Raw genomic sequence first — 21,358 nt, 5'->3', positions numbered from 1 at the left:
CATACGCCGCCACCACACAGTGAAATAAAAGATCAATCTGCGAGCTAGCTAACGGTCAGCAGGTGCAATGGAATAAGCAATCGTCTGCGAGCTTGACAGCTGTCGAGCAGACGACCAAAATTACACCAGCACTCCACATGACATTTATAAACTTTTTAAGTGCGAATGCACTTTATAAGCGACCCCAAACCATCCACCGCCGGCGTCCGCAGTGCTCCTCTATAAAGAAACAGCATCCGGCGCCAGGTTTCGATCCGCGGACTTTGCGGCCGCAGCGCGACGCTCTACCGACCAAGCCACGGACGCGACGTGATATCAGCGTTAGTGACGCGCCTTATATCTTTAACGCATTCAAACTACGTCGTCAGCGGCGTGCGTTGGCGACTCAGCGGCGTTATAGCGGCTTGATAACTGCGTGGTGTACACGTGATACTACAAACCCGATGGAAGAGATGGAAGAGAAGGCGGCGAGGCGGTGGGCTGCGGGGGCCGAGCGCAAGCGCCGCAAGCGGGCCGACAACCGTGCATTCGCACTTTCACATTCTCCCCCTCGGGGAAATGCGGGGGAATTTTTTTATTGTAACTTTACGCATACACATACCAGCTTAACGTTAGTAGACTTCCCGCGCAAATGGTACGTCGTTAAGAAATGAAAATCACCCCCTCTTACACATTTTTTCACTCGTAGAGCACCACAAAAATGTCAACGACGTAAAGCACCATTCCAGGTCCTTGGAAAAGCCCGCATCGGCATGCCACAAGAACAACGATTACTAAATACGTAACTGGACGGTTATCTTGATGCACGGGCATTTTGTCACCGCCATCAAAACAGAGTCCAACCGCGAAAAACTGAGTAGCCGTAGCACTGTTTACACTTCACTGCCACAAGGAAATAGCTAACTGCAGCTGCCATCTTTGGACGTTCCTCTCCTTGCGGTGAAAACTTTCGTCGTAACAAAAAAAGTTTTTATCGCGTTCAGTTTTTCAAAATACATTCAAATAAACACATAAAAGATACTCTGATACGGTTTTAGTTCTTTAAAATGCGTTTACAAGAACAGTTACGGTATTTGAATCAAAGGCCCACTGCTTAACCGGAAGTACGTCACGATGAAAGGGACGCAAAAGGGACGTTTTCAAATGGGACAGTTACGAGAATACCGCCCCAGTACTCTACCTCGTCAAAACATGACAATATTTCGCACAAGAAAATTTCTCTGTGCGCCCCCCCACCGGCACTATTTCCCTGGACCAAATTTATGCTGGTGCTGCATGATAGCAGATGGTTGACAAACAGCATTGTTTCATGGCTCTAATAAGCGCGGATGGCCAATGTAGATGGTATGACTGCGCTTTCAAGAACAGCAGGATTTCGAGAATGGGAAATGTTGCTATTAGTAAGAGCAGACCATGTCACTGCTTTGGCTGTCAGCATCTTCGGCGCATTGCGCGCATCCACAATACCCGACGAATTTACCTCTTTCGGGACGCGGAAGAGTGTGATGCCGCTGATTTTGCTCGCACGATTTGCGTAGCCGAAAGCACAGCAACCCACCGGCATCAGAAACGCCAACACATAAACAAAAATCCACTTTTTCACGCGTCTAATGCAGCCTCATTGCATACGCGGTGTGCTCCGATCCGAATGTTTTACCAACCACCCTCCCAGCCACACCAAGCCCGTGTACTCGCCATGACGTCACGGTCACCACGTGACGTACCCCGGGAGAAGTCCACTGTTATAAGCAAGTTGTGGAAGAAAGAGAAAGAGAGAGAGAGAGAGAGAGAGAGAGAGAGAGAGAGAGAGAGAGAGAGAGAGAGAGAGAGAGAGAGAGAGAGAGAGCTCACCAGACGATTTTATTTGTAAGCAACGTCATACTACTTATTTGCAAAACAGAAGCCATAGTTGGTCAGCATTGTTTTCTGCATGCAAAGCTGGCACCCTTCTTTTTCAAGAGGGCATAGGTCCTTCACCAAGCTGAGCAAAAGTTCTTTGGCGGAAACGAAGTCCCTGAGGGACTGTATCATGCATTGGGCCTCCTGTGAAGACACTACCTGAGTAGGCTGCACAACCGCACCATCAGAGTCGTCACTGTCACTGCTGTCCACAGCACGTATCCGCACAACAATCGCCTCGTGCACGTGACACAACAAGCAAACGTGCGTGCAAACGGCGCTAGCTCACGAGCATGCTCCCGAGCATGACCATATTTAAACCTGGGTTGTTTTTGTTAAGGTAGAAAACAATCGTTTCGTGAAACATGGTCTTCGCTCGACAAATATGGTCGTGTAAGACACCGTTGCTTACGGCAATCGGCCAGTGTCGTCTGAGACAGCCCCAAAGCACCGCACTGCTGCCAGCTAAAACAAGCATAGGGTGCGCAATACCAACACCAGCACACGTCGCACTTCTACGTTTATGTGTACTTTCGTAATTTCCACTGTTTACCGCATCTTCTTAGTGCTGTAAAATGAACATGCATGACATTGAAGCATAAATAGCTTGTTCGGCAAGCTTATAAGCCCTGCCTCATTTGCGTTTGCTTTTGCCAGCCTCAGCCAATGGCACAGCAATGACATCATAGGTGCTGTTGCAGGAAATGAGCTAAGGGGTCGCATGGCCATTCCCTTTTTCAGATGCAGAGCATCTGATTCACTCGCCTTGTCCCTCCGGCGGCGTCGTCGTTGTCGTCGGCGTTGTCCACCCCTCCCCCATTCTCCTCGCCGCGCCAGCTGCGCTCTCCGCCGCTCACCCCCTCTCCTCTCCGATAGCGAACACTCTCTCGCTAGAGTGTACTTCTAGTACACTCTACTCTCGCGAGGGGCATTGGATTGGGTTCAATTCGATTGGATTGGCTTGGATTGTGTTGCGTCATAGCCGCGGCACGTTGCGTCACAGCCGCGGCAGACGTGCTGGGGCCGGCGCATGTGCAGTACTCTCTCTTCCGCGGTTTCCTCTCCTTCGGGCGCGCTGCGCATATAACCGGTGTGCCGTTCTCCAGCGAAGCAACATCCACGCTTGGCTCAAACACCTAGAGTCCACGCCGCTTTACAAGTACGCCAACGTCGTCATCGACTGGGACCGGCTTACGCAGTCCCCTCAACGTTATGCGCGCTATAAAACGCCGTCCCTTCGCCACTCCGCATATGCGTCGCATCTACACAGGGGTTCCCGCGAGGGGAGGTGGGAGTTTTTTCCTAAATATGTAGCTCATTTGAGCGAAGTTTCCGTTACAAGTGGTGTCAGTATGATTCTAACGACACAATCTTTTCGATTCTAATGACACAATCTTTTCGAATGAACCAAACTTTTGTTTTATCTGCATGGCCCCCTTAAAGGACCACTGACACGAACATTTTATGTTGCACTTTTATTGGTTTTATCGATGCTTATTGGTCTGGCGAACCTGAAACAGCACTTCAAATACTTCAGCGCGCGATAGTTAATTACATTGAACGGCCTGAAAATCGTTTGTTTCAAATTCCCGCGCTTTCATCCCGAACGGCGCATATGACAGCCTCCCGGTTTGACCTCACCGCTTTGTGCGGACGTCACCGGCGCCCGCTTGAGAGGGTGTTGCGCCCGCTCGCCGCTCGTGGGGCCGCGCGCGTGAAGTGACGTCACGAGTTTTTGACGAGCGCTGTCGCGTCACTTCTTTTTCCTCTCCTGGAGTGATGTCACGCTGATGTCCATTTGCTGAGTGCCGCTCCGCGCGCTGCTCCGTCGGCGCGATAAATGCGATCCAATTGAACTATGTTCTTCGCGTCGCAGACCGCTCATATTTCAGCCAGGGTATTTTGTTGAGTGAAGGAAGCGAACTGTGCAATAATCTTAACGCCGAAAATTGGTGTCAGTGCTCCTTTAAGGCCACACAGTGTGGGGAGCTGATATGTGGAACGGGTATGCCGCACAAGCTTTCTCCGACGCTGCTCTAGCGAGCTCCCGCTGGAGCCTTCCCGGCAGGGTACACAGTGTGTCAGTGAAAGGAGACCAGCTGCGATTGCGCTTTCCGCTTCGAGCAGTCGAAATCGATAAGACGACAGTGAAAATGTCTTTCAGTAAGCTCCTTGAATAAACCGCCGGCCACTTATTTCGGCCGGTGAGCGTCACAACCAAGTAGGCCTGCCCAGCTCCCCCCGGGCCCAAGCGTAGAGCCATGCAACACGTACGGATTATCCACAGCGGCTCGCAGCGAACGAAGGAGCCCTTTACCTTTCACAAGCGATAAGGTGCAAACCAGGCGCGGGAACGCTTTACTAATAGCAACATCCGCGCACGGAGAATGGAAGATTAGAAGCCAGGCGGGTCACTTAAACAGCTTGTTCCTTTTGCCGCTTCCTGTTGGGGTTATTGCTTGCAGAAGCTCAGGCATTTGACATCATAGATTATTGACTTCCCCAATTGTGCATCAATTTTGAGCACATCTTTTCCCAAAACCAAATTGAAAACATGATGGCCAACTTTGAAGCGTCAGACAAGCAGCCAGTCTCACAATTCTGTGTTTTTTAAATAAAATGAGTTCACGTAAAATTTTGATTTACATTTACTTCACGTGCTTAACCACCTAAGAACTGTTTGTCAGGAAAACATTTACAGATGCTTCTCCAATGAGCTCTCGCCAATCACAACTTTTGTGACGTCCCAAACCATAGCACCCAAAAGGGTATGGGGCATCGACACCTGTTCTCCCATTTCTGGCATTTTCCGCTTGATTAAACAACTGCTAGTCGCGAGAATGGCGTATATAGATTCTCGGCATTGTAATCTATTGATATGGGCCAACCCTTGTTTTTACCTTTTAGTGTCCCTTTAATCTGTGTACACAGAAGACCGAAAAAGTTCGATGAACAAGCAGAATCCTGAAGAGGACAAAAAGCAGAACTCGACACCCATTCAAAGGTGGAGGAGACACCGTGATGCTAGCAAAATTGCAGGCCTGAGGATTGTAAGGGTGCTTGAACACATAGCGAGACAATTTAAATTCACAGAAAAGGCGATGTCAAACTATATAACCAACAAAATAAGCCTGCAGACTATTGTGTACAAGTTATTCACTGAAGTAAGATTCAATTGGACTCGCAACACCCTAGGCTTTCATTAACCAGGATCTAGGAAGGATTACTCAGGAAAGTTGTCGACATTATTCACGCCAATAACCAAACAATTGCAGGCATACAACAAGCTTTGTGTACCCGTCCTTGGGAAAAAGCCTTCGACTCCAAGGAAGACCGACGGCAGTAAGAGCCCAACCAGGCCACAGGGAAGACTGGCCCCTGCAGGGCCGCGTATATAGCTAGATTAGCACTCATCTCGCCCCACTTGCAGCATGCCTTGTTAATGGGAAGGGACACCACCGATGCGACCAACTTGCCAAGACATTCTGCTCAGGGCCTGCCACAGGTTACCCCCAATGTCAGGCTGCTCAAGGTGAAGTACGAATAAATCAAAGGTGCAGCCGCGTGGCAAAACAAAAAGGAAATGTGCAAAGTAAAGCTGCGCCAGAAGTAATCGGTTCATCATAAACAGTGCACGAGGGCGTGGACGAGAGAGAAGAGGACACCGGATGGCGCTGACTTGCAACTGATTTTCATTAGGCAGAAGCACCTCGATGCACAAGAGACCAGATAAAAGATACTCCCACAAACACAAAAAATCACCACAACAAGCTAAGTGATCACCTTCCATAAGAAAACGAATGATGCACCTGCCTGCGTTTCCCGTCATGCGATATGCCTCTATCACCTCTCCTGTCAGCTGACCATTATGCTGCCACAAAGTGCACGCATCTTGGAACAGCAGATTGCAACTCACTTTCCCGTCTTGGCTGTGGATCGCACAATGCCGAGTGATGGGCGCATAAGGATTATCTTGAAGACACCTCCAATCACAAGCCGTACATTGACGCACCTGCCACTATGGCCATTGAAGGCAATCACTTAGGCTGTTGTAGTGCTTTTCTGTGTGCGTGGGAGTATCTGGTTTTCAGTAAATCGACGTGACACTCTGGGCATGTGTTTGTTTTGGAAGTAAACATTTCTGCTTATGCCTAAACAAATAAGTTGCGTGTCTGCTCCCCTCGTACGCATCCTCATGCACTCTTTGAGAAACCAAAGACCACTGGCCCAGCTGTAGGTCCTACTAAGAGTACAATTAGCTTGGAAGGTTGCTCAGCGGGAGCCCGGGCGAAGCCTCCGGGCCCAAATAACGATAAGTCGCTTACCTCGGGCACTGAAAAGAAGAGCACACAGGCAAGGCACACTTGCAGCATTGGCCTCTCACCCAGCGCCCCCCCAAGGGCGAGAGGGGGGGGGGGGGGGGGGGGGCCGCCGACTACGCCAAACATTATTCGGGATCGGGGGGGGGGGGAGAACCTCGGGATGCTGAACAGCAGAGATGGACGGTCGGCCCGAAGAAGTGGAATCGAGGCAAGCTGTCGTGGGCTTTGCAGCCATTCCCTGATGCAGCCTCCCACAATGACTTTTGTACGAGGAAAACAGCAGGGGTGAGCAAATAGTCATTTTTGCTCACAAAGCAAATACAAATTATTAATGGTCTCAAATCGAAGTGAATATTTACCCTTTCCAATGGGAGAACCGAAATTTACAACTTCTCAAGCATGATTCAGCGAGTAGCCTCAAGAAAAATAAAAGCCTCACTTGAAATGGCTGGCAAAGCTTTTCTCAGCATAAAACTAACAAACAAGCTGCCCTGCTGCTTTTAGCTTGATTGACACATATTGCACATAAGAGGGCAACTTTCATCTTATGCGGTGAACTCAAATATTCTCACAAAGTAAAAGAGACAGCAGAGCCGCACCACTTAGTCTGCACGCATGCGTGCCTCGAGGAGACAATATTTGCCTGAAATCGGGCCACCAAAGGGGCTCCATACCTGCCAAAGCACCACAACAAAGTTCCTACAGGAGCTCCACTCCTTGGCCCCAGGTACTTCTATGCTGCAGGCATGCATAACTGGCCATCACTACTAAGCGCATTTATGCTCCAGTTATATTCCTTGATAGGAAACTCTCCAAATCAAAATGGCTATAATATACCCACGAGACTTCAAGATGTAGGAGCAAAAAATGCGTATACTGCATATGTTTGGCTAGGGGGAAATGCGTAGGTCTATAGCGAACCAAGCCAACAATCTATTATCACAAGTCCTTGACAATGGCTGCCAAAAGTAATGCAATTACAACCCTAACTAGTGAGTGGTCCAGATTGCCTGTTATAATGGGGCGGCTGTATTTTGAAAGCGGACTGTGCAACAAACATGCGCAAAGCTCGCCCCACTGGAGCAGGGGATGCTGTGAAGGCACCCTAGTATGCCACAAGAGTTGACTCATGGATAGAGTTGAGAGGCAGTAATCCAAAAGGGGGAGGGTGTGTGCCAGCTGGAAGACAGAGAACAAAGCAAACTGCACAGCAGAGGGAGTCCGCTTGTTGGCTTATGCATGCATCGGGTGCGTCAGCACTGTTTCCTGCACACTGTTGCCCACCGATTTATCGGCACCTCAAGGGGCCCAGATTGGCAAGGAGATCATCCTATAGGCTAGGGGGCGCCACGGTAAATTTCTACAGAGGGGAAAGAAACGAAAAAAACACATGGGTTTGTATAGGGAACTAGCCGGTCAAACCAGTTTCATTAAATGCACTGGGAAATTATGTGCAGTGGGGCAATGGAAAGCTACACAAGCTCTGGATATCAAAACTGAAATTTTGAAGGAACGCTGGACTCTGTCTGCAGTAGACACTTCGCTGCTGAGTGTTTCCGCACATCTCAGGCCAGATGGCCGAAGAAGCCGCCAGGGACCAAGATCTCCTGGCTGACTAACGCGGCAAAGAGAGTCCAAGCTCTCTACTTCTGGGCAAATAAAGTTCTTTCTCTCTCTCTCTCGCTCAGGCGGAAATTGTAATAATAGCACCGAAATTGCAACAGACACGAAAAGCCGACCCAGAAGGCTTTACAATCATTCGCGGCGGTGAAAAGGCAGCGACTTAAAAGAACAACTGTTCCGTTAAACAACCTACAAGGGTGACGATAAGCCGCCAAGAGTTACAAGTTTTTCGAGAACTCCCACTGAACGTTCCACCTTACTGGGGACAAAGGAAGTGTGGCTCTGGGTCACATTGCTGAACACTGTGTGTACGTAGCTTTTAAGTTCCATACCTATGAATTGAGCCACGAGTGAGTGCAGCAATTTTTACAGCACCACTTACGAAGATGACAGATACCCCAGAGTGAACGCTACACCAAACTGAAACTTTAACATGCTAAACAAAGCTGCTCTCAAATTTTTTTTTTTTTTTCGCTAGCAAACTTTGCTTCAAACAGCGCATGCGACAGTGGTGTAAAAACGCATTCATTCCATTAAAAATGCGTACGAGTCATATTAGCGCCAGTCAGCTCCACCATAACATTGCAGGCCACTGTTAAAACAAACCGCTGCTTCCAAGTTGGAAGCGCTGATGAAAAAACACCAGAACATGGCTCCGCAAACATACAAAAGAATGAGCATAGCATGATAACATAGCAAGGTTTCTTTGCAATTTTGCACCAGTTGCGCAGCATCCAGGACCACGGCGGCGCTCACGTAGCAACGCAAAACGCTCTCGGAGCAGGCGACGACCCATAATCCACACAAAATAGGCAATGCTGCACGTATCACACACTGTTGTGTGAATCAATATCCAATGGTCATTAGACGTCCCAGTGAGAGACAGTAGCGCATACAAGATGGGCGAGCTGACACGATGGTGACTGACCAAGCACAGAAAATTAATTGAAGGCAAACCGCAAGGTGGCCACACTTCACACCTACACAGGCCAGCCAACTCAACTGGCGATAACGCACAGCTCGCGCAGCTTTAGCACGTCGGGAAAACCAGTATGTTTCAAACACAAGCTGTCGCCGCGACACAACGCTCACTGGTCTAGACAATCACGTGACCCACTGCTCTAACAACAAATAAAAAAAAAAGAAAGAAAAAGAAAGATTAAGTAAGGTTGAGGCAGGGACCGATTCGGAGGGGGAAGCTAGCCACGCCTCCACCCCCCCCCCTCCCTTCTTCCCCAGGCAATACATTGGAGTTTATGTGTGATAGGGTGTGGATTATGTGACTGTTTGTGTACAAATCTTTGGTTGTTGATGTGGCCAATCGGGGGCCCGATGTGAGGATCAATAGAGTATTTAAAAAGTCATTCTCTTATATACTCTGAATCCTACACACCCACCTTGTTCCTGTCGATATCAACTACTGGCACTAGTGACACGGTATTCCATAATTTCAAAAGTTTACCGGGCTTTGAAAAAGCACGTGCACTGACAACTCGCCGCACCTCCTGTTCCCAACGAAGGAAAGCATTCAGAAGCCGAGTCTGAGGAAGCCGCACAGAAATAATTTGCCAGCCGTCCAGTTTCCTTCTGCACAGTCCTAACGTCTCCCCTGCGTTTGGCACGGGGCTCTGTCCCAATGGGCGGGCAAAATTAGTTCCCCATGCCCCCACTGTATACAGTTAAACCTCGATGTAACGAAGTCGGTAAAATTCGTAATTTACTTCGTTACATTGAAATTTCGCTACATTGAAATTCGCGGTTTTAATGAAGTGTTCATCCCGTGAAGCATTTCCAGAAAAAGAACCCGTGGCGCGCATACACGGCTGGCGCACTCTGTTTTTATCGGAGCTTAATCGTCTACGCGGGCATCAGAGTGAACCGCATGGAGCGTTTTCTCCCCGCAAAAGCGCGCCCCGCAAGCCACAGGCGCGCTGACACAGCCGCGGAGACAACCCGCGCGATGCGAGTAGCTCCAGAGACTGCTTCCGCCCGCAGAAATGCAACTCGAGGGGCAAACGAGAGGGGCATGCGAGAAAAAAAAGCGGATAACGTGGGCGAAATTTTCACTGTAAAGCGTCATACGCGCCGCTTACGAAAGCGCCCATCAAATATCCTCGGCATGCCCGAGCGCTTCGAAGCTCCCGCCATAGGGTGCGCGCCTCCCCATTGGCGAATCTGGTCAGGCTCCTCCCACTGCCGCGTGCAGCGCGAGCGCGCGCGTCACTTCTTGGGGCAGAAGCCGCCGGCGGCGCACAATCGCGGACGCGGGTGTGAAAAAAACGCGCGCACAAGGCTCATAAAGATCCGCAAATGCTTGCTGGAACGATGAAACCCAACAAGCATGAGCGAACTCGAACGAAGGGCAAAACGGCGGCATGCGGCGGCGGCGGCGGTGGCCCCGCAAGAGGCGATTAGGCTTACCACCGCGGAGGATGTTTGATGGGCGCTTTCATAAGCAGCGCGCATGACGTTTTACTGTGAAAATTTCGCCAACGTTATCCGCTTTTTTTTCTCGCGTGACCCTCTCATTTCCCCCTCGAGTTGCGTTTCAACGAGCGGTTGGAAGCGGTCGCTGGAGCTACCCACATAGCGCGGGTGGTCTCCGCGGCTGCGTCAGCGCGCCTGTGGCTTGCGGGGCGCGTTTTGAGTTTTTGCGAGGAGAAAACGCTCCATGCGGTTCACGCTGATGTCCGCATAGACGATTAAGCTCCGACAGAAACAGAAACAGTGCGCCAGCCGTGTATGCACGCCACGCAGTTTGTAGGCAAGGGGCTCGCTCACAGACCCGTGGCTCGCTGCATCCGCGGCATTGGGCGGCCCGTGTTGCCGTTCGCGTTTTACTGAGACCCCATTTCGGCGCTTGTGTCTCCCAAAATATACCCCTACAACTTAAATTTCGTGCCTAGTTCTCCATGAAACTTCGTTACATTGAAATTCCGGCATACGGGACTTCGTTACACAGAGGGTGAAAATACATGGTGTGCATACACTTGAAGTTACGAAAAATTCCGTGGTTCGTTACATCGAGGGTTTCGTTACATTGAAGTTCGTTACATCGAGGTTTAACTGTAGTAAAAAAAAAAAAAAAAAATGTTTGGAACCTCAGTGCCTATGAATACCAGCACGGCACATGTTGACCAAGCCGCTTAGGCTTTCACGTGCTAGAATTTCCCTTGGAACCGAACAGTGCCATTTCCAGAGCTTCCCTAGCCGTGCTGTGAAATCAATTCTCACGGCTCCGAGCTATCGCTGGGCAAGGATAAGATCGCAGCGGTCAAGGGTCGCGGAAGAATATAAACCACCACAAAACTTAAAACATGCTAAATCTCCAACGCATTTGCACAGCTGAGAAGTTTCTTAGAATCAAATCCAGACATCAATTGATTGTTTTGAGCGGGCATCCCATCTTATACGACTTTCCCATACAGCTGCAGTTATGAGACCTTCCTCCAGACCTTCCTCCATCCTGTAGCAACCTTGAGGGCATAACTACGAAGACCGCGTTTCTCTAGAAAAAGTGCCACAACAGCGGGTGCACGTTCTGCTTCCGCAGCACGGCCCCACCCGCGGGGGACGCCGTGGCCGCTGGATGCCCTCTGATTGGCGCCCCTGGCGGTAGTCTTTGTCCCCCAACGAAACTTGAGTGGGAGAAAAGCGGTTCGACCAAAAACGTCACTACCCATACACCATTGTTTGGTGATGATAACCATGTGGTCTTCTCACAAAGCCCGGTTCGCCAAGCCGGAGATTGATTGTGATTTGATTGTGGGGTTTAACGCACCGACGCAACGCAGACGATGAGGCGCGCCGTAGTGGAGGGCTCCGGATTAATTTCGACCACCTGGGGATCTTTAACGTGCGCCGAAATCTCGTACACACGGGCGTTTTTACTTTTCGCCTCCATCAGAAAAGCGGCCGCCGCGGCCGGGAATCGAACCCGCGACCTCGTGCTCAGCAGCGCAACGCCTTAGCCACGCCAAGCCGGAGGAACAAATCTTTATTTCCATGCCTGCAAATGGCACCACGCGTTGTGAGAAGCTGTCACTGCAGTTTTCCTCCTGCCAATCTTCATAATGCTTTCCTGTGCAGTCATCACCCTATCGCACGAGCGCACTTGCGTTTCAAGGTAAGACACCCAGTCAAAAGATAACGGGTGCTGCTCCTGCCACAGGTAAGAGGAGGGGAGCCTCCAAGAACCTAGCAGCTACCTGCAAGAAATCAGCTTGGTAGATGTGCCTTGTTGTACAGCAGTATGTTTTTCAACTGCATTTCTCTCCCTCCACTGCCTTGGACAGCGCTCTTTACGCGCAAGGCAAAAGACAGTGTGATACCCACTGGTACGTTTGTTACCCATATTTTATGCCATCGGGCATACATTGCAATATATATATATATCCAAGTGGCGCTGGCTACCACCCCCAAGTGCAGGAAACAAAAATACTTTGCCATAAATACCCAAGAAAGTGGTGGGGAAACAGCCCCGCTGGTAGCGTAGTGGTCATCGCACCAGACGCGTATTCTGGAGGGCATTTTTTCACCCCCTGGCGGGCATTTTTACCACTTTCTTTCTGACTCAAAAAATTCTTCATCTGTTTCTATGACCTACCGCATTCCCCCCTTTGCTTTCCGAGATTTTCTTGACTGCCAACCATTATTCTGTCTTAATTCACCGAGCCCCTCATTTCCCATTTCTGATTTGCTATATATCAGGTTCCCATTTCTGATTTGCTATATACCAGGGTGTCAAACCGGAACCGAACCGAACCGAAAACCGGAACTGAACCGGTATTTTTGCCGGAACTGAACCCAAACCCGAACCGTTATTTTTTTAGCACGCTGAACCCGAACCGGGACTGAACCGAAAAAAGAAATAACGGTTACCAGTTCATGCCGAAACGGTTCGACCCTCCGTCGTTGATATTGCACAGTCAATGCAACTCAGGCCTTTTTTTCTTTCACGTACCATCAACTTAGTATCCACTCACGCACTTTCCCTTCCACACAATTGAACACTATCGCGCTCTATGTAACAACAGGGGAAATGAATGAGCACAAATGTAGCAATGGTCTGTTGCTGCTGCAAGCGCGAGCATAGTGCAAGCTGAACCAACGAAATGTCATTCTCGGCAGTGTGCAGGGGATATAAAACGACTTTGCCTTTCCCTACCTGCGACTTTATTGGAGCAGTCAGGCTGCAGGAGTGCTCCACTGTGCAACAGCGAAAGCCCACACCCGATGTGTGCAAAGTTTTCGCATTTCATAATTTGTGTAAAAGGTCCGACACTACAAATTGTTAATACCTGAAAAGTGTGGCCGCAGGAGCTGCTCAGTGGCTAAGCCGTTTGCTGCTGACCACAAGTGGCCTTGATCTCTCTTCCCCACAACCGTTTTTCTGAAGTAGATGGAAATCGTGTCCGCCCGTGTATCGAGATTTTGATCCACGTTTAATATCACCAGCTGGTTAAAATAGGTCTGCCAGCCTGCAACATAAGCTGCGCCTCGAAGCAGAGATATAGCACGGGGCATCAAATGCGCCAGTTATTTAAAAAAGTTTCCACGGAAAACAACAAAAAAGAAAAGGTGAATCACGTTGTTTTAAAATATTACGCAAAAAGTAAGTAAAACCGAATAAGTAAAAAAAGCTCCAAAACGTGGATATTTCTCCATACTTTTCTTTGCCCTGCCTTTCACAACCAAACGTGTCATTAATGCGAAGGAAGTGAGCTCCGGGGTCAGTTTTTGAGGACAGTACAGTGGACAAGTTCCGTTTTTTACAGATACAAATAACAACAGATATGTCAGGGAAAACTTTTAAGGTGCGCACTTAATCCCTTGGCAAAAAAACTGCAGCCCTCGACCTTGTATTGTAAGCATAAACAGTAATAAAGCAGATGACACGTACAGAAAGGCAGGCCGGTATACCTCACACTGTCCCATTCACCCAGCGATCATCTTTTCTGCTTGTTCTGCAGTTCTGTCTCTTTCAGATCTGCTTTTTTTTTCGAAAATGCACTTGTACTGACTGCCCAACTTGCTACATTACTTCTAGCTGCTACTCGTTCCGGAGGGGAGTACTGCTGTGGACGAATTAAAGAGCGTCTACCCAAAGAAGTCCCATCTCATGCTCGGCGCGTCAAATTTTCCTTTCATTTTTGACAGCATAATTATAAGATTCTGCAATATAGCACAATCTGGTATAGCTATCGCAAAAGGAATTGCAGTGGTCAGAGCAATAATGCAGTAACTGAGCATCAACTAAAGCTTACTTTTAACAAAAGTGTGGCGAACACATTCGATAAGGTGACAGCTAACAAATTATTTAGGGTGACCAAATAATATAATTTATTGGTAGTATTTATGTGCCTGTTGAAGGATTTTTTTGTTTTGTTGCACATAAAAAATGTGCTCCATTGGTTATTAAGCGCTGGTATTTGAACGCGCCAGTACGCAGGCCTTAATTTAATGCTTCAAGGTTAGCGTGATGCGTGATTCCATAGCGACGATTGCGATTTCAACAAAAAAAGACAGGGCAGAAAATATATCCCACCGTCATATCTCTTGGCGGTGGCTTTATGAATAGTCGCTACGACAACATACAGTCTGGGCGAGAAAGTAGGTGGTAAATCGTCGTCATTCATCTGATTTTCTAATATCTCGTAATTGTTTCAAGTTTGCTTTTCAATTGCGCCACTGCCCTTGGAGAACAGCAGCATTTTGAATTTTTGTTTGTATTTTGATTTGACTTTCGTTTTAAACTACTAAATGTTTTTTTTTCTAATTTCAGTGATAATTCAACCCATCGAACCGGTTCGCGAAACGGTTCGGTACGTGATTTTGTCGAACCGGAACTGAACCGGAACGAAATTATTTCACCCGAATCCGAACCGTAACCGAACCGGTATTTTTTCGGTTCGACACTCTGATATATATATAAGAGAAGAAAAACTTCGAACAAGGTAAAAGCACGATTGTGGCCTACGTTTCAGCAGAGAACTTGCTTTCCTCAGGGAAAGCAAGAAAGCAATATATATATATATGTATATATATATATATATATATATATATATATATATATATGTATGTATGACCTAATTGCACATAACTCTTTTTCTAAAGATTGCATTGCGTGGTCAATGATGAGGATAATGTATGGGGATATTTTTTTCACCCTCGTGTGGTGTGCTGGGCAGATTTCACCACAATGAACTTCCGCTTCAAAGAAATCTTTTGCACGCTCCTGCAGTGTCGTAGCAGGATTTCACTGCACCATGTGACGTACTGCGAGATTTGAACAGCTGGTAGGGCAATTGAAAAAACGCGTTTTAGTGTTTCTCTTTTGCACACGCCTCCACCAGGTGACGCTTCCGAAAGGCCAAAGGCACCCCTAGGCGCCTGAGTGATTGGAAATGGTGGAAGGTGCCGCTGCCTCAAGATGCACGGAACAGAAAGACGCTGACTTCCATGGACTTTTGTGATTTTCTCATGCCGCTGCAACTAACTCAGACGCATTTTTCATAACTTCTAGTTAGAATTTTCGCTTAAATTTTCATACTGGCAAACCTGAATGTTCTAAGATGATAGTACAACCGATAAAATAAAAGTTAAAATTGCCGAGAAAAAGTCAATTTTTCCACCCACACCTCCCCTAAGAGGGAGGGACATGGCCCTTAAAACTATTTCTTTTCATTTTATAAGTAAACTCTGTGAAACTTGGCAGCCTTGCTGCTTTTTCCCCCACCGATTTTGAATACAGTCGAACCCCGCTACAACGAACTCCACTTCAACGAAATATTTCCAATTCCCAGTCAGCTAGCCATAGAAGTCAATGCAACAAAGTCCTCGCCACAACGAACCATTCGTCAGGCTTGCTTTCGCTTCAACAAAATTTTCATTGATTTGGGCTGGGTTTGAACAATTACTTTACAATAAAATAAGCATAGCGCCAGCTATCTAACTTTTTATACATTCAGGACGCTTAGTTTCACCGAAAACATGCGCGGTGCGCCCACACTGCCACTCAAAACAAACAAACAAACAACAAAAAAAAGCTCCTCGGCGGACGCCATTGTTTGATGGTGATAATGATGTGGCTGGCCGTCTTTACATGAGGCGCAGGCCTGGTCCGCCAAGCCGGAGCTACAGCCAATCTGTATCCAGTTGAAATCGCACAAATGTGCTCCACTGCTGGCGCGGCGCCGTCATGTTGCATTGTGAGCAGCTGTCCTTGCCGTTTTCCTTCTACCATTCTTCATAGCCAAGAGCAAAAATCATGTTTGCGTGTTTGGTCTTCAGGCCAAGTCATCCTATCTTAGTCGCGAGTGCGCGGTCATGTTAAATGCAAGTTTGCGCGTCTTGCCTGCCAAAGTCAGCAGCTACGGTGCCCTGTCAGAGGATAAGATCACGGCACTGCTCCTGTCACAAGCGAGAGGGGGGCTTTCGTAGGCCTAGCAGCTATCTGCAAGTAATCAGCTGGGTGGACACGCCTTGTTGTACAGCAATACGTTTTGCGCCTGCATTTCTTCACCCCCCTCCGTAATGCGTTCTAGGTGTGCACTGAAAAAATAGATAACCATTGGTATGTATGTAAACCGAATAAACATGATGTTATTGCGCGTCACTCCTTTTTCTAAACATTGTATTATCCTGCCAATGATGCGGAAACATACGGGGCTATTTTTCTGGCCTTTCCGCGGTGTGTTGGGGCAGATTTTGCCTCCACGAATTTTCGCTTCAACAAAATTTTTCGCATGTCCCGTCAATTTCGTTGTAGTGGGATTCGACTGTATGCCATTATTTTTTGAGTGAGTCAGTTTGTTCCTAAGATAATTAGCGATAATTAGACATTTTTGGAGGACCAACAAGACAAAACAGTGTTAGCCCGTTCTACATGGGGTGAATTTTGCTTGCGAATTCGCAGCTGCGGCGTCGCTCGTGCACCAAAATAATCTATTCTCGTTGCCGTGGCGAATTTCCAAATGTTTGGAAGAGTCGAACTTCTCTTGTGAACGCCGCTTAGCATTTCGCAATATGTCGCAGCAGTGAAAATCGCAAAATAAATTGTTTTGCCGCACGGGCGGCGCCGCGACTGCGAATTCGCAGGCGAAATTCGCCCCATGTACAACGGGCTTTAGTCATAAAACTGTAATCATTAAATTTTTAATACTATGAACCCTGATGAATGCAACAAGAGAATCAGTTTTTTTATGCAATGTTTGGAACTAATTTTACAGCTCATTAAACTATGGTTTTTTAAATGCGCATTCGAAATGGTTCCTTGCCACTGGTGCCACCAAAGTTTAATGAGCTGCAAAATTAGTTCCAAGCAGTGCATCAGAAAACCGATTCTCTTTATGCATTCACCAGGGTTTATACACTTAAACCTGGATGTAACGAAATCCTGGATTTAACGAAGTTTCTCAATTCCCATTGCCACCCCCTTGAAGTCCAGGTGCTTGGGACCTCTATGTAACGAAACGTCACAGCGGCTAACCTTGATGTAACGAAGCCGGCAAGCTGATCAGTCATTGTTTTTTGCAGTTTTACTCAAAAATCAACTGCAGAAATGAAATAATTTAGCAAATACTAGCACTACCATAAGAAGCCAGCAGCAATGAAAACATATGGAATCATCTGAACACGAAATTCGTCATGATGATGATGATGACGACAAATGGAGGGGCTAGCACCATCCTGTGGCTAACGTAGCAGACACCACGGATGGTGGGGGGTAGTTTTGCTGAAAGCAACAGTAAGTATTGCCTACCTGCTACCTGGAAAAGATTTCGGGAGGGGTTCAAACCCCCCAAACCCCCCTTCTGGGTACGGCCCTGGCAGACACCTCTAGTTTTGCTTGTGTAGTGCGACACCACACCAGCAAGCTAGCAAAAGCAATTACCCTTCATGTTCTTTTTTTTTTTTTTTTTTTTTGCCCGCACCGCGAACTACGGTGCGTTTCCACGTGCGAGTGCGTTTTCTGCTCCAGACTTGAGTTTTGAGGTGCTAGGCCGCTCGGTCGGCATGCAGTCCCGCGTCTCCACTTCCATCTGTGGTATCGAATCGTCGGCGATGAGCGCTGCTCTAGCAAATGAAAAGTTTTCTTAAAGCGCACAATTTCGAATGTCGTCTCCGCTGGCGAGAAAGAAGAATGCTGCCGCCTGGTACCGTATCCCAGCTTGCACCTTCTCGACAATCTTGCGTGTGGTAAGGGGCATCAAGTTCACAAAAAAGGCACCCTTTCAGCATAATTTTGGTTCTTGTAATGCATTAAGGCGCCGAAAAGTGTCAAAAGGCAGAAGTGATACTTAAGTTACGTTTGTTAATACGGGGGTAAATGACCTCGCTTCTTTGCAACTATGTGTAGTGCCTAAGCTTGTGCAAAAGCAGGAGGTGCAACTTGCATTTTTCTGCTCTGAAATAAATCTATGAATGGCGAGTTCACCTTCACTGATGTCTAGCATTTCTGCTTCATTCCTGCGAGCCTCATCTCGAAACTGCATGTAACGAAAAATTGCGAACTCTTGCCAACTTCGTTGCATTTAGGTTTACCTTCAGTATAAGAAAATATGAAGATTACAGTTTTATGACCACTGTTTTGTCTATTGCTCCCCCAAAAACGATTAATCATCTTCGGAACTAATTGACTGACTCAAAAAATAATGACCTATTTGAAATCGGTGGGAAAAAAGCAGAAAGACTGACAAGTTTCACAGTGTTTACTTCAAAATTAAAGGAAGCTGTTTTAAGAGCACTGTCCCCCCTTAAAGTATGTTCCACACATCACAGACCATTCATACCTCATCCAGGACATTTTGTTGAGTTCAGGAAGCAAGCTGGGTAACCTAACCCTGATGATTGGTGTAAGTAAGCTGTAATGTGTGTCTGATCTACAAGTACATCTGTGTGCACTAAGGAAATGATCTTTCACCCCTAGCTCCTCTGCTGACAACAAGAGTGCCACCGCAGGGTGGCCAATCGCTATGGTCATGCACAGAAGCAAGCTTTACCAGGGCATTATTGGCAACTGCATCCATTGCCTGAATCTTGGCTGTGGCTGCTGCCGCTGCGACGGCTGCTGCAGTCGGCATACAGCTCTGGGCACTGGGCGGGGTGAGCGCATTGGGCGGGGTGATGGCCTGCACACACACGCGGCACCCATCAGCCACTCGCTGGCCCACCCGCCCGCAGCCTGCTTACCCGTCCCACGCGCAGGTACTGGCCCCCCAGGTCAAAGAGGTTCATGGAGGCGATCGCCTCGTTGGCTCCCACGTTGGTCTCGTACTCGATGAAGCCATACTCTCTAGAACAGGAGCAGAAGGAACAGGCCATTACCTCCAGTGGACCACTGTGCACGCCCCCGACTGGATCAGCATGCCACCGCAGGGTGGCCTATCACAGTACATCTTTCTTTCTCGAGAAAAAACCATGATTGCATCAAATTGGCAATATCAAAAAACAAAAGAAAGAAGAGAGCAGTCTCATAAACTTGACTTGAACGTTGTGTTGCCACTCTGCCTGAAGAGCTCCCCCCCAGTTCAACATGGTCCGTGCTAGCCAGCTGGCCACTTGCACTCATCACTTGTGTTTGGTGAAAAGGTCCCATGCAAAGCTACAAGTGTGCAAGATAACATGCATTACACCCCAGCTAACTTGTCAACAGTGCAAACCTGCCAGTGTCTCTATTGGCAGTAACTGCCCACAGTGGAAGCAAGCCGTCTTGTCTTAGAGGTGCTCTTGTTTACTGAAGTGGCTAGTTCAAGTCAACTTAATTTGCAGATTAGGCTGCTTGGAAAAGCAATGAACTTTGAACACTTGAAATAAAAACCTTCAAATATTCAATGTTTTGCACTATATGTGAATTTCATTACTAGGAATTTCTCGTTCGAATCAGTGACTATTCGGATTGAATCCAAATACTCACACATACCTACTTATAATTACAATTTGAACCAAATTTCTTTGCCAACTGCTGAGAACTTTTGTCATGAAAAGCATGCATGAATTTCTTACTTGTGCTTGCCAGGTGTAGATGAAGGTATCAGTTTGCAGCTCCTGATCTTGCCAAATGCTTCAAACACGCTGCAACAGAGAACAACGATTTATTTGGGCCCCTGAAGTTGAAAGTCAGCAAACACTTGCTTTGCACCCAGCATGGTCATCGGCAAGAGGCTCATTTCCACCAGGCATTCTGATTCTTCACTACCGTATTTACCCGCACAATCCTCGCACTTTTTCCCCCAGAAAAATCGTGTGTGAAGTTAGGGGGTGCAATAATTATGTGGGGGAAAACATTTCGAGCGGTAAAAACGAGCTTAAATAAGATTTGAATAGGCATTATACAAAACCAAGACGCTCCCAAGCAGGACTTACCTTCATAACAAAAGTACTTGGTCGACATAGGCACAAAGAACAAAACTGTAAAACTATTCGTTGCGGCCAACCACCGCCCAACTTCACCATCCCGCATCCCCCCTCCAGATTCCACGTTGGCCCCACAGGCCTCGTCTACGTCCCACACCCAAGTGGTCTCCAGTCACATTTAGGACACTTGCAGCTCTTGACGACGACGTCTGCGGCGATCCTTCCCCACGCTTCCGATATCCAGCTGCACAGCAGCTCCACCAACAGTCTTGCCGACCGGCGTCAGAGCATGCTCACAATCCACTCTCCGTACAACCTTCGAACGTTATCTCTGAATGGCTAGTTCAAAGACGCATCCAAAGGCTGCAGCATGGACGGCAGGCTACCTGGAATGACAGCCGGCTCAGTGCGCAGCTCCTTTAACTTTGCGCGTCTTGTTGGTCGCCTTCAGTTCTTTGTGCGGCCGTCTCCAGTAGCGCACGCTGAACTCGATGCCGAAGTTCCTGCTTGCGGCATGGTTGCCGTACTCTATAGCGCATTCGATAGCTTTCAGCTTGAGAGCGGCCGTATAACTGGCGTACCGCCATGGCAAAGCAGCACCCAGAACCAGCATAGAACAAAGCGATGAAAAACTCAGGGTTCTTACAGGATTCAGGGACAAGAATTCAAGGACTTTCACGGGTGCAGGGAAGCATGTCTACTAACGTTTCACTACTGTTTTCACACGCTAAACGCATGCTTCTTTGCATCTAAAAAAAACGACCTCAAGAAAACTCTCTTTGCAACAGTGCCCCCCTCCCTCGGGAAGTGGACACGTTTACCCCACCCACAGTAATACTGAGGAAGCTTTACAAAAGCCATGCCATCTTGAACTTTTTCGAGCACTCCAAATGCTCTTAATACACAGTCTCGGATAGCGAGGAACACAACATAATACCCCCTTTCCACCACCAGTACGCTGCGCTGATAAGCAGCTGCCTTCGGCATCGTGAACACAAGGTGGGGTAAAAAAAAAATCCCGCCGGCGTTCTTCCCACGTTCCGCGGCATCTGTTCATAGACGCTAAAAACGCAGGCACGATCCTTCAAAACACAAACACAACGGAAGAACCGTGCTCCCTGTTTGTACGACCGCGCTTGCAATGTGTAAGACCCTGC

General features: G+C 48.0%; 1 protein-coding gene across 9 annotated transcripts in view; it reads right to left on the bottom strand.

The window, feature by feature from the left end:
* Hfp (Poly(U)-binding-splicing factor hfp) overlaps positions 1-21,358 on the bottom strand; it is a 58,595-nt gene that overhangs the window by 23,361 nt on the left and 13,876 nt on the right. For all 9 annotated transcript variants that reach the window (XM_077688304.1, XM_077688306.1, XM_077688305.1 and 6 more), the window contains 3 exons: positions 19,851-19,919; positions 19,038-19,140; positions 18,848-18,976 (listed from right to left, as the gene is read on the bottom strand). In XM_077688304.1, the coding sequence (XP_077544430.1) occupies positions 18,848-18,976; positions 19,038-19,140; positions 19,851-19,919 (301 nt within the window). The remainder of the gene's footprint in view (positions 1-18,847; positions 18,977-19,037; positions 19,141-19,850; positions 19,920-21,358) is intronic.

Source organism: Haemaphysalis longicornis, unplaced genomic scaffold (assembly GCF_048455015.1).
Source record: "Haemaphysalis longicornis isolate Haplotype H1 unplaced genomic scaffold, Haemaphysalis longicornis Haplotype H1 scaffold_1, whole genome shotgun sequence".
NCBI lineage: Eukaryota > Metazoa > Arthropoda > Arachnida > Ixodida > Ixodidae > Haemaphysalis > Haemaphysalis longicornis.
Note: the sequence above shows the minus strand (reverse complement) of the source record. Positions and strands in the feature narration are given on the sequence as shown.